This window comes from Oryzias latipes, chromosome 18 (genome assembly GCF_002234675.1).
Source record: "Oryzias latipes chromosome 18, ASM223467v1".
Taxonomy (NCBI): domain Eukaryota; kingdom Metazoa; phylum Chordata; class Actinopteri; order Beloniformes; family Adrianichthyidae; genus Oryzias; species Oryzias latipes.
The window spans coordinates 6,151,612-6,165,353 of NC_019876.2; the positions used below are offsets into that span (position 1 = coordinate 6,151,612).

The following is a 13,742-nucleotide window of genomic DNA, read 5'->3' on the forward strand; positions in this document are numbered from 1 at the left end:
TTTTTTTTTGTAGTGTCAGTCTTTGATCAGTGTCCCCGTGCGAGTGTGTGTTCATGCACACACACACACACACAAAGCAACCCCCCTGGTGTCTTGGAGGCAGATGAAACACTGAGCGCCTCTATCCTGGACTGACAGAACACCCACTGTCCCCCTTTCGCCTCCCCCCTTTACGCTGGCCTTCTCCCGGCGGCTCACCCTTCGGACCACCGCTCCCGAACCCAAAGCCATTTTTAAAGACGATTCACGCGGGGGCTTGGCTTTCGTGTGGCGCCGCCGCCGCCGCTCTTTAACCAGATCCTGAGTTTTCTCTGCAGCCTTTCATCAGATCATAAAGGATGGGCGGCAGCTGAAGTGGCCTCTTGTTGCGCTGACTCGCTTCACGATGGATCCAGCAAAAAAGAAAAAAAAAAAAAAGAAGCAATTATTCTAAAGCTTATTCATAACCTTTGGGGGGCCTGAACCTCATGGTAGCAGTGATGCAACCCCTCTAAGAAGCAATGACAATGCCCATAGCAAAGCAAAACTGAAGATGAGATCTCGTTTCTGTCACATTTACGTCTCCTAGACATAAATGAGAACTGTTTGAGACTAAACTGCTTTTCTCATTCTTCTCAAACATTTCTCCTGAGAAATAAGTCTCACAGTGAGCACTGTTTGAGATCTCAAAATTCTCTCACAACTGTCTCTTCTCCAGATCTCAATTGAGAGAAAAATGAGCCATATTATGTTGCGCTCAAGTATGTCTCAATTTGATATCCTTACTTCAAATCCCTATCTCAGTTATGTCTCAGTGAAAGACATCAATGGTTCTGTCTCTCGTTGCTCAATAATTTAGATCTTGTTTTAGCCTTTTTTTTATTGTCTCAGCAAAAAGAAAAATTAGAGTAGTACAAGCCCTAAAATGAGTCTCATGATGACACCATTACAGTTCATCTCTAGAAAATAATATTTTTTATTTTATTTATGTTCAACTTAAAAAAGTTGTTTATTGCTTACATATTTATATAACTTAATTACAATTTCAAGAAAAAAAAGTTAAATCATTAAGACGGTCATGTCCTCAAAAGACATATTTTTGAAACTTTTTAAAAAACATGAAATTTCAAGACAACGTTGCAGTGTCGATTTAATAAACTTTTTTTGTGACTGCTTAGATAAACATAAATGAACAAGAATGTATGTTGGGTTAATGATGCTAGGTTTAGTTAAACACAAACACACGCATGCACTGGCACACATGCATGCACGCACAAGTGCATATACGCACACTTATATGTTGGTGGGTATAAAACATTTAACACATTGATGTCTGAACTAAATAAAGGACATTTGGGATCATATTTGGATCACCTTAAAGTGAACAAAAAATAGAATTTACATTTGAAACAAACAAATAAAATACACAAATAAAAATAATCAAATTAATAAATCAACTTTAGGGCGGTACAGATTTATGGGGTTCAGTTTGAGTTAATTTATCTTTGTCTTTAAAAATCACCCTTCATGCAGCCTTACAAGCTGAAAATATTTTCTGTTTTCTTGATTTTAGTCTGCATCATATTGAACAAACAGAAGCCTGGAGTAACCCGATTTGAATTTTAAACTGTATCACAGCCTCACTTGACACAGATTTCTGATTGGTTGATCACGGTGGGAGGGAAAACTCTGTGGTTGACGTCACCAACGGGCCGGAATCTGCAAGCGGGAGAAGTGCAGAGAACGAGAGACTTTTGACGACCGTTTGTCGTATTTTTTCTGCGTTTTAACAATCCGTGTGATGAATCTCCAACATTTTTTTTGCTTGTCTGGAAAAGATTCAAGTAAAATCTTTGAAGTTTGCACGGTAAGTTTGCGATTTCTTCCCTCCAACTCTGAACTCAGTTGAATGCTAAAGGTGTTTTAAGCTAGCTCCGCCAGTAATGCAGACGTCTGGGCTACTCGCGGTGGCTTTGGCTGTATAAGTAATTATTACTTTTTACAAAGGTTTACTTGTGCTTTTTGTAATAAAAAATAGAGACATTGAAGAGTTATTTGCAGTGCAGAGTTTACAGAATGAGCCTCGATATTTTTCCAAACGCGTGAGTGCTAAGTAACTGTTGGAAGACATTTTGCTCTTCAGTTAAGGGTCTGCAGGGTTCATCCCATTCACAGTGTGACGACACCACAGACCATTATTCCAAACTTCAAAATGTGCAGTTTCACTGTATGTTCAATTTTTACGCTGTAAAAAGCTTTTATCTTGTTTAAAAGATCATCTTGCAGACGTTTGGCCTGTCATGTCATCTTTTGAAACTGGTTATGGACATGTGTTTAAAGTAAAGTCATCATTAACTGCTCACATGTCTAGAAAGCATAATCTGAAAATGTAAGTATGCATATTAGGGAAACATGTTCTCAGCCCTCTGTCAGTGGTGAAGATGTTTAGAGAGCACAGATGTAGCTAAGCCAACAAATGTCAACACTGATATGTACGAGGATTTTAGTGAATCATAAATCATATTTAAAAACCTTTCCAGATCTTACTTTGTGCTGTATAAAATGTGTGTACATGATGTTTTTTTTCCCCTCTCTGATTAAAGGTGATCTAAATACACGTGAAAATGAGTGAATCAGAACCCATGTTCCTCCACACTGCCATTATGGAGGTCCTACCAGAGCCACAAAAGACATCCTGGAAGAACACTTGCAGTCCATTGGAATAAATGGAGTTGTATGAGGATCTACGATTCATAGAAGAGGCTGACTTGCTGCCAGCTTTGAGACCTGTTCAAGCCCGGAAAGGTCTTGCTCTTTGGAAATTGAAATGTGAGTCTCAAACATTACAAATGAGTTTTTGTAATGCACAGAAGTGGATATGAATATGAATGGGTAACACACTGACAGTACAGTGTAAACTTAATACACTTATACTGTTTGTTTGTTTTTTGTTGCAGACCAAACGCCAGAGAACAGCACATCATCATCTGTTGAGACCTCACCAACACAATCATCATCACTTTTGTTATAGTCACCGAGGAGTTCGTCATCCACATCTTCCAGAAGCCGAGGACTGTACGTACATTGACTGGGAGGACAGCTTTGAAATTCCATGGAGTAAGTTTTCTGAGGAATTTGTGCAGTCTTTGGAAAGAGACCTGGCCCAAGACTAAGGAAGGAAATGGTTTGCACTCTTGTTGCAGAAATGATGAAAGCAAGACGTTTTCCAAACTCTAAAAGGCTGCAGATGATGCGGGGAGAGCAGAGTGGCTGCTCAGAAGAGATGAGATGTTAAAGAGATGCGCTTTCTTCTGCTCTGCTACTTTGAGGAGGATGCCATGTTCTTGTAGAAGATGCAGACGAGGTCCAGCTGCAGCAGGTGCCGTTGACTCCAACTGTTATTGTATGTGGTAAGTAAAGTTTCCAGTGTTAAATTATTCTAAAGGTTTTGTCTTTGTACACTGTACATGAGTGACATGTTTACTTTATCCATTGTTCTGTCTTTAGGACAGTCTTGCTTTTCCCCAAGGAGGTTCATGCTGAGTTGGGACCGCTCCATCGTACACAACAACATTGCAGCACTGTGCCTGATGTTCAGAAGCTACTTCTGCTTTAACCGTCATTATCCAACTGAGCTGGCTTCAACCCTGGAGTTTCTGCAAAGGTACATATTTATGAGTGCTGTCATGCGATTCATTTTTGGGTGTGGTTAGTTAATCATGACCTGCAGTTAATTATTCTTATTAATCTTGTATTAATCTAACTCAGGGCTGCTCATCCCTGGTCCTTGAGATCTACCAGCCTGCCTGATTTCCAGCTGATTACCTGGACCAGGTGTGTTCATTCAATCAGTATGTGGAGACATCTGGTTGAGCTGATCAACAGCTAGCAGGGCTTGGGGATCTGGAAAACAGTCAGGGTGATGGATCCCAAGGACCAGGAATGAGCAGCCCTGGCTAACCTAAAATTTAGCTTTGAAAATCCTTATTTTGGGGTAATTTGATTTAAATAGTAAGATTGTGTCACATTAAAAGAAATAAAATACAATTTAAAGGGTGGCTTTATGAAGTTTTCCAAGTATAACAGACTTTTTTCCAATCTTTACTTTTGTACCACTAAGGGATAATTCTTCAGTCTCAAACAGAACAAAGACCTAAGCCAAAGTGCTCTACTTTAAAACACTAATGGAAATATTCTGAACAATCCAAAAAATATTGACCACAAAATTCTTAATGATACCATAATATATATTCGTTGAAATATCTTATTCCACAGTTTGCTGTCTGACACGATCAGCCCTCAGCGTCCCAATTAAGACATGGTTATTATTTTTCCCTTGTTAAGAGCCAACCATGCAAAATGTGACTTGATCATTTCTTAAATGTTTGATCTGGACTGTATCATAAAAAATGAAATGAAACAGATTTGAACCTTATTTGTTAAATAGTTAATGCCCATAGAATGCTGCATTTCAATTCTTTTAACTGAAACAGATGTCCTCTCAGGCGACGTGTGGCTGCTTTTAGGGATGACAGAAACGTAATCTTATGGTAGCATTATGCAGCTGCTTTTATAAAACTACAGTTTGCTTCTAGCTTGAAGTGTTATCTTTGTTTGTTATGTGCGGTCTATTATCAATTTGTTCATGCCAGATTTTAATGTTCTTGTCTTACAGCTGATGTCCTAAGATGTGCCACTCTACCTGGTTGGGAACAAATTGAAGAGGCCAAGCTCAAGAAAGCCGTTGTCAACAAATGTAGGGCAGAGCAGGTTCTAAGGCCACTGCTATGATCTACAGTATGCGGACTGGTTTCTCTTCCATCTTTTTTCTTATTTTTTATCTTAATTTGGTTCTCAAATTGGTCCATGGATTTGGTAGGCTGCAAGTTTAGGAGAATGTTTTTATCAGGTACTTTTTTATGTGGTTACATAATCTTGTTTTTTTCCTTGTACCTCAGCAGTGATGTCAGTGTGTTTGTTGTTTAAAATATGGAAGTTTTCTTTACCATCATGTCAGCCACATTGAGTACGCCACAGTTCATGTACTTAATGCATTTAATATTTTAAAAAGTGTTTAATACTGCTACCACAATTCAAATGCTGTACTGATGATGGTGCTGCCCAAATAAAGTGTAAAGCATTTACATTTCTAGTATTGTTTTTACTGTTACTGTATATCAGTGGTCTCCCATCCTGGTCCTTGAAGGTCACTGTTATGGATGTTTTAGCTGTTTTCCTGCTCCAACAGATCTGCTGCAGTGGTTGAATTGCCTCCTCAAGTTCTGCAGGAGGTGGTTAATCACCTGTTGATTCACATCTGGGGAGCAAAGAAACATCTAAACCCTACTGGATGGTGGCCCTTGAGGACCAGGATTGGCTACCACTGCTATAAAAATAACTTCTCTTTTCTTTCTCAAATACATCTCAAATATCATTCTCATTAACGGCTTTGGTAAGACATTTAAGAGAAATGATTAAGACATGAAAGAGACATCAGACAGACAACGATGAGATCTCTTTTAGGACTCATTCTTCTCAGATTTGTCTCATGAACGTCTTAGGTTCGTCTCTCCCACTTCTTAATTATTGCTCTAAAAGTTGTCTCAACTCAACCTCATTTGTCTCAGTGATGTCTTTTCTCATTATAGCTTAACTCTTGCTCCTAAGGGACCCTTAGGAGCAAGAGTTAAGAAGCAAATGATCACAGAATGATACGAATATGAGACGCTCAAACTGATCTCAAGAGACGAGATCAAGCAACATATGAGCAACAGATTTTTCCTATGGGTGAGTTTAAAATGAGACAAAGAGTTACTGCCATGTGTTAGATTCATTAGCTTAATTAATGACCTATTTAACATAACCGCTCAGTTCAATATATCATAGTGATTACATGAGGGCTTTAGGGAGCTTTGCTGCCTCTTGTTTGTGCTTGGCTCAATTAATAAACCCCCAACACTGGGATTATTTGCTTGTATTTATGGATTTCACAGAAGTCATTATTGGGCTTGTTCTCTTGTCTGGGTTTATCTAGCTTTAAATATGTTCTTTCAAAATGGAAAACCTTCAAACTGACTTTTTTTTTTGGTTAAAATTGCTAGGAATCGTCTCTGTTCAACAGGTTCAAAGGTTACTCTTTAGCCTCGTTTCCACTGAGTGGTACAGTCTGGTTCGGTACGGTCCGGTTTAGAATAGACTTGGCGATTCAGGTGGTCGTTTCCACTCAAAACTGGACCGTCACTGCGCATGTGGGGTGAAGCTAACAAGAACAACAATGGAGGTCATCCAGAAGATCCTATTTTTCCAGTTGGCTTTTGGTACTTTGTGTAACCCTTGTGCTATCCTAGGCACTTGGGTGTGGGGTCATCTAGACCCACTAGACAGTGCGCTGAACCTTTTTTCTTCAATGATTTGTGATCTTCACTGGTGTCCATCGATCCCCTGAAATCCTGTTCACCTTTATCCACCTTTGTCATGGTAGGGAGAACACGTCAATGTAAGGGTGGGGTCATCTGGACCCCATAGGATAGCACAAGGGATAAGCAAACTAGAATTGATATATATCTATATATATATATATATATATAGAATTTATATATATAGAATTTATATATATATATATATATATATATATATATATATATATATATATATATATATATATATATATATAATTTATATATGTAGTTGTAGATTTAGATGAGTTAATTCTTCTCTAAGATTTCTGGTAAATCGCCTGTCCGTCCTGGGGGAGGATCCCTCCTTCATGTGGGCACCCCTGAGGTTTCTTCGTTTTTTCCGGAATCCGTTTTTTTTGGGAGTTTTTCCTTACCGCGAAGGGGGGTCTAAGGGCAGGGATGCCAGTATAGCTTAGTCAGTTTGTTAGTTCATTTTAGTATTTACCTATTGAACTCTTTGTATTCGTGATCCTTTTGAGTTCATGTTTTACTTGGAAGCCCATCGAGACGACTGTTGTTGTGATTTTGGGCTATACAAATAAAATTGAATTGAATTGAATTGAATTGTAATTTGTCTTGAGGTGGGAATGTCTTTGTGTGGTTCTGCAATTGACTGGCGAGCCATTTGGCGTGTACCCCACCATCGTCCAACAGTACCAGGGATAGGCTCCGGCAACCCTGTGACCCCAACAAAGATACTGCAAGTATAGTTAATAGAGCATATGGACATGAATGAATGAATGAATGAATGAATGAATGAATGAATGAATGAATGAAGTCGTTTGTTTTGGTGTTTTTACCAGTTTAACAGCGTTGTTGGTGAATGTCTGTTTGGTTGTTAAGTTGTGCTTTTTTTGCTAATTGAAGCCTCTGCTAGGTTGCTGAATCAGCTTCTTCCTCTTTTCTTTTCCATTTCTTCACCTTTTCTTGTAGAAACTTGAATTGCCAATACGGCTAAAGCAGCTGTGGGGGGGGGTCAAGTCTGTCCTGACTTCTTTTTATCTCATTTGTCTTTTTATACTTTTTCTTCACTCTATTGTGGATACTGGGCATTTATCACAGTAATGGCTCACTACGTTTTAGTTTGGGGATTTCTTACTGCTGGTGGATTAGCAGCTTGGGGTTGGTGGCAGACGATGTCAAGGGGTCCAGAGGCTTTAAAACAAACGGTCAGCCAGCCTCAGTATCGGGTGCAGGTGTGCTGAGAGTTTGGGGTGTTACTTCTCTTAGAGCCCCTAAAATGCTTAGAAAACCATGTTTTCATCATATAAGTTCACATATCTTTCTTCTCGTTTGATCTACTCGATAGGTCTTAAAAGTTTAATGTTCAGTGGTCTCCCTGACACTACACTCTGCATCTACTGGGCTTGGGACAGGCACAAGCAGGACACTGGTTTGTGCCTGTTGAGGCTGCACATTGCTTTTTCTTTCCCCCTTCGTGTCTGTTTGTCCGTCCATTCCGATGGGGTTTTTGTCTTTAATTTTATTTATTTTTTTTGTAATTTTTTGTTTCCTTGTTTTTTTGGTTTTGTGTGTGTGTGGGAGGGGGGGTAATTTGTATTTCTTTAACTATTGTGGATTTTTGGGGGCCATCACATTTAGCAGTCACAGCATTTATGTTCCTACTAAATACATTCCATAGATTTGATGTCTTATTTAAAATTAGCAGTATTTCAATTACCGGAGTATTCACTCCTGATAATTAAATGTTTTATGTGTTATAAATGCGTCAAATCTGCATTTCTGTAACTACTTCACCTTTCAAGACTAGAATGAGGTTAATATTTCATGTTGCTGTCTGGGGTTTTCCATTGACGCTTCAAAAGACAAATAATGCATAAATACTTCATTTCTTCCAGCCTTCCCTTTCTTTTTGCAGTTTTCCATAAACCATCATGTGTAGACTGAAAGCAGCAGCTATCAGTCAACAGAGAAGTGGGTTCAAATGAATTAAACCTAGTTTTAGTTTTCCCCCTCTTAACTGCCACATAGCTCACCTTGTGTTCTGCTTGTAATCCCAACCCTGCCATCTGCTGGTTTTAGAAGCTCTTGACCTCACATGAAGAGGCGGCGTTTGGAAGCCGCCGGCGAATCAGAAACGATTCGTGTCTTTTGGTGGAGGATCAACACAGGCTGCAAATGTCAAGCAGCAGCGCTGAACATGAGTGAGCAGTGAGGACGTGTGGAGCGGTCCACATCCAGAAACATGTCAAGCAGCAGCTCTACCTGTAAAGCTCTTCAAAACCTCACCCCGTACTATCAGATCTTTTATTTTGGAGCTCAGGCCTCCCTTTGCTTTACTTTTTCTTTTAGCACAACCATGGGGGGAAAAACAGCATAAAAAAGAAAAAGAAAAATCAATATTTGGTTTGGAAATCCCAGAAAAAAGTCCAACTTTCTCTGCGTGTTTTGATTTCCGCTCTCAGCTGCAGGCTCAGTTTTCCTGCCTCTTAAAGAGGAATCTTTCAAAAACTAATATATACTGACGTTCTTCTTTTTTTTAAAGGCAAATATTCTCCATGGAGATTTAAGCGTCGCACCTGCTGGGCTGCATTCTGCGGATTGATTCACAATTTAAGCTCCGGCATAAATTGCATCATCATGAATCAAAGCTTATTTCTCCTTTTTTTTTTCATGTTATTTTCCAGCATTTAAAAACTGAATACTAATTTTGTTTCCTTTGATCGAGTTGCTGCCTCTGATTTTGGAGGAATCCATTCACATTCAGGCTCATTTTTCTTTCTTCCTATTCTCTGTGTTCCCTGAACAGGCTTCCTCAGCACGGGGGATCAGTCCGCTAAGGGGAACTACGGCCTGCTGGACCAGATCCAGGCCCTTCGCTGGCTCAACGAGAACATCGGCCACTTCGGAGGAGACCCGGAGAGGATCACCATCTTTGGCTCCGGAGCCGGCGCTTCCTGCGTCAACCTCCTGATCCTGTCGCACCACTCGGAGGGTAAACTGGACACCATGCGGTCCCACACGCTTGTTTTCCGTCGTTTCACAGCCACCATCGTCATAATACCACTTCAGCTTTTTGTTTTTCTGGAGACGGCTGGAAAAGGCAGAAGGCCCACTGGGTTTGGGTCATATGCCTTCTTGTCTATCAGTGTTTGTGTTACTGCTAACAGCCTGGATCCACCTTTGAGTGTTTCACAGTTTTAGATCAAATCGGGTGCAGACACGAGTGTCTGAATCATTGACGGCTAGGGTCGTCTCATACTCATCCTTAAAACCCCACAGAGCAAATTTATGCTCTATGTAAGCCAATGCAAACAGTTTTTTCTTTCTTTTATTTTCTTCTTCTACAAACTTTAACCTTTTAATACCAGAGCTGTCGCCATCAACACCAAATAAAAACACACTCATCGAAATATCGTAAGTCTTTGGCTACGTTGACACTGCAGGGCTTAATGCTCAATTCCGATTTTATCAAAAAATACGATTTCTTTTTTTTTTTGCAAGGCCGTTCACATTTCCAATTAGATGCAAACTTTTGTGATCCCCTGTGTGACCGTGAAATGACCCAGAAGTGACCCGCATGCGCAGAAGAGTACTCAACGGTGAACGACGTCATTCGTTGCGGCGGAAGTAGCTAACGTTAACGATGAATGTCAACAACACTGGGCTTAACCCCCAAAATGCGGTCCAGCTCTTTGTAAAATGGACAGGTGATACGTTGAAGGCCACTTGGTTTGTTCCAGTCTTTAACCTCCTTGTATTTGGCTCAGAGGCTTTTTATTTTTCACTGGCATTGGAGCCAGGATCATCTGTACCCACGCTCAGCCATTAAGATGAAAATGTTTTCCAAAACCGACCGGTTGCGATAAGAGTCCTGGAGTTTGGCCTGAATAGAGCTGTCACCCCAAATATGAATCCAATCGGTGACCTCGCTTCCCTTCCACTGACTGGTCTCAGCAGCATCGTCTGCAGAATGATGATGTTTGTAGCGTATCGAGGACGTACGGGTCGGATCTGGCCTGGCCGTTCAGACGGCGGTCGCATTTCCAAATATCGAATAGTATCGGATTCAGGACCACATACCCAAGTGGCCTGGGTCACATTTGAAAAGATCGGATCTGTGTTGTTCAGACTGATCAGATACAGATCGAATAGGGGCAAAAAAATCGGAGTTGGGTCGTTTCAGCCTGCAGTGTGAACGTAGCCTTTGACCGTTTTCCAAAGGATTCTGAAGCATAGAAAAGCTTCTTGGAACCAATTTGCAAAACTACTGTAAGGTGTTGCAAATCTGCGTAAAGCTGCTTTTTTTCACATCAGAATCTGCTGGAATGACTTTTGTTGCAGAAGCACTTTATCGCTGTGACGGGTTGCAAAGCAGCGAAAACGCTGCTTTTCCTTGTGTTGGAATCAGTCTCTGTATGTTGATTGCGCAAACACTTTACCGCTGTAACGTGTCGCATATCAGCGTAAAAAGGGGCTTTTCTCTGCCTCAGAATCGGCTTGTTTACGTGATTGCGTAAGCACCGCGCTACTGTTGCAAATTGTCCGGATTGTCTCCGGAGCCGCATGCGGCTCTTTCATCCCTGTGCTGCGGCTGTCTTTAGTAAAATAACTATCATGTTCTAAGACTGTAGTGGTAGCTTCATCACCGTCGGGATGTGTGAGCGAGCAAGAGGAAGAGCAGCATGAGCACGCGGAGGGGGAGATACTAACGGCTATTAGGTTTAAAAAAATCAAAATGTAGACATTTTCAAAGTAAAGTTCCATGTGACCATCAACCTGCGCCAGTTCCGGCCCAGGCAGGACAGCGATGGAAAATGGAAGTTCTCTGAAGAAAACAGTACGTTTAATGGCACCTGGGCAGATCTGATTGCTTTCAACGACTTTATCAGTCTGATTAATATGTAATGAGGAAGTCTCAAACATGGCGAGACTTTCCGGAAACACGCAGCTTTGCCCAAAAACATCCTGATCCAGAATATTTCACTCTCTGGAAATAGTTCTCATCGGAATCCAATAAATGACACACAAAAAGTAGGGTACAAAAAAATCAAACATCTTTTCAAGGACTTCAAAAACAAGTGAAATGATGCCGTTCACTGGATCCACAGGGTGTTGCAGCTCCTCATTTCTGTGGGAAACTGATCCAAATGGCTCTTTGAGTGGTTGAGTTCTAGGAGAACCTTTTAGGTCCAGATGTAATGAAGAACAGAAATCCTCTGATTGCTGAAAGACGCACCACAGAGGGACGTCCCAAACCTGGCTTTAGCCCGAGCGAGGCAGCTGTCCCCAAAGGAGGATGCCACCTGTTCTTTGAAGCTGAGGAGCTTCTGTCGTCAAGATGCTAATGAGATCCAGGCTGGAGGCTGAAGTCTCTGAAAGGTAGATGGCACAGGAGGCCTGACCTTCAAGGACGCTCCCGGCGCTCCTCTGTAGGAACCGTCGTCAACGTCACGCTACCCATTATCAGCAATTGGCCCCCGAGGGCCAAGTGTTCAAATGGCACCGCTACAGCCTGCTAGCCCGCGGACGAAACCCGCCTTTGATCTGAACAGAGATCAGTGTCGTTGGCGATCTGCAGACAAACGGGCGCCTTTGATCACGCCGCTCTGACGCCGGCGCTCGTCGCTCCTCATTTCGGGGTCTCAAACTGCGAGTGGCAGAAACGGCAGATGAAGAGTAGGAGATGGCGAAGAGAGCGCGCTCACGCCCACACACAGCTGCTTTGTGCCTCTGAACCTCGTCTGAGATTTTCTGCATGGAGTATGTGATCAGAGTGAACCATTAACACGGTTTCTCTAACTGTCATTGTGTCTCATATTGAACCAGACGTAACACCACCAAGCGAAAGTTCATGTTGATGTCACTGAACTGACGAATATCGAGCAGCCAGGTGAAGCCCCGAACCGGAGTGTGAGGTTCATTCCTGCCATTGACCTGGAAAAGTCTCACTCCGATCATCTTTTGTCAAAGTTCGTCAAAAACTCCTGTCTTAGTTGCGGGCAGAGCCGTCGGCGCGGAGCAACCCCTCCCCCCTTCCTGTCCTCGTTGCTGAGAGCTCTCCGCTTACATTAGGGGTGCCCAAACTGCGGCCCGGGGGCTGGACCCGGCCCGCCCATGCATTTGACCCGGCCCCCTGAATGATACCAGAGAGGGACCCTTTTTCCTTTACTTGTTGTTGCATTTTTTTTTTTACATGGCCACGTGATCGAGACCCATGGAAGCATGAAAAAGTGAAGCATGGTGAACTAGGCCTGCCCAACGGAATCCCTGGAATTGTTTCCTCACGTCAATAAAGCTTATTTTAATTGAAATGTCAGCCAACCTAAAAATGCTGCTACTGCAACCTCCCTTTGCTCCCACTCGTAGGGACAAATGGCTCTCTGTCCAGGCGACTGGGACAGACCCCCCCCCCCCAATCAGAACGGAAAAATGACAAAAAGGTTAGGCAGGAGAAATGCAGGGTATTTAACCGGTGGTGGACAACCAAGTATTTTTTTATTGTTCAACATAAAGAAAAGGCTGTGTATCATCTGCCAATAGACGGTGGCGGCATTCAAAGAATACAATCTATACCGACATTATGAATGTTGTTTCTCTTTTGGCTTTTCCCATCAGGGGTCGCCACAGCGAACAAGTCGCATGGTAAACTTGGCAATGTTTTACGCCGGATGCCCTTCCTGACGCAACCCTCTCAAAGCATCCGGGCTTGGGACCGGCACAGAAGTAGAGAAGGGAACAGGGAGAAGGCTGGAGTTGAACCTGGGTTTCATGGACGGAAGGCACCGCAAACCAGCACGAGCTAAACGTCACAAATTGAAATATGATAGCTTGCAAATGCGAGCAGACAAACTCTCAAAGCTACTTTAGCTATTAAGCAATTAAGTTATTGTATGTTTGCTGACTCTTCTAATTTTCTTTTTTTTTTGGTGAAGAACCCAGAGAGGATTATTTGATGTCAGATCGGTTTATATATATTTGGTTATATGTGGCTTTCTGGGAAACAATAAATATTTACATTTAGGCAACCCTGCGACTGTCACACTTTTTTCTGTTTAAACTGACGCTGGCCCCCGATCAGAGAATGGAAACGTCAAGTGGCCCTCACTGGAAATAGTTTGGGGACCCCTGGATCACATGCTCTCCTGCTAGCTTGCAGCTCCTGCACAGTTTAGAGGCAGATGCTATAGCTCTGAAGGGGAAAACAAAGACGTACATGGATCTGTTCGTCTGCGAGTGGACGAATCAGGACTGAGCAGGGAGCTTGTGTCCCGTCCGCCGTATTTTCTGCGTCACAAACACGATCTTTTTCAAACAACACCTTCTTGTCTGCTCCTGATTTAA

The 13,742-nt window shown here is 42.0% G+C and overlaps 1 protein-coding gene and 1 long non-coding RNA gene across 6 annotated transcripts in view; both read left to right on the top strand.

Annotated features, from left to right (window-relative positions):
- The window catches only part of nlgn2 (neuroligin 2), a 238,748-nt gene that overhangs the window by 211,239 nt on the left and 13,767 nt on the right, over positions 1–13,742 (top strand). For both annotated transcript variants that reach the window (XM_011487310.3, XM_020711522.2), the window contains one exon: positions 9,208–9,393. In XM_011487310.3, the coding sequence (XP_011485612.1) occupies positions 9,208–9,393 (186 nt within the window). The remainder of the gene's footprint in view (positions 1–9,207; positions 9,394–13,742) is intronic.
- On the top strand, positions 1,477–5,125 carry LOC111946354. Of its 4 annotated transcripts, XR_002872034.1 has the most exons (7): positions 1,477–1,846; positions 2,583–2,808; positions 2,937–3,096; positions 3,183–3,389; positions 3,487–3,643; positions 3,748–3,813; positions 4,655–5,125. It is a non-coding gene; the product is annotated as an uncharacterized LOC111946354 (long non-coding RNA). The 4 variants fall into 4 exon arrangements; XR_002872031.1 differs by lacking the exon at positions 3,748–3,813 and having other exon boundaries at positions 1,480–1,846; XR_002872032.1 differs by lacking the exon at positions 3,748–3,813 and having other exon boundaries at positions 1,480–1,846; positions 3,220–3,389.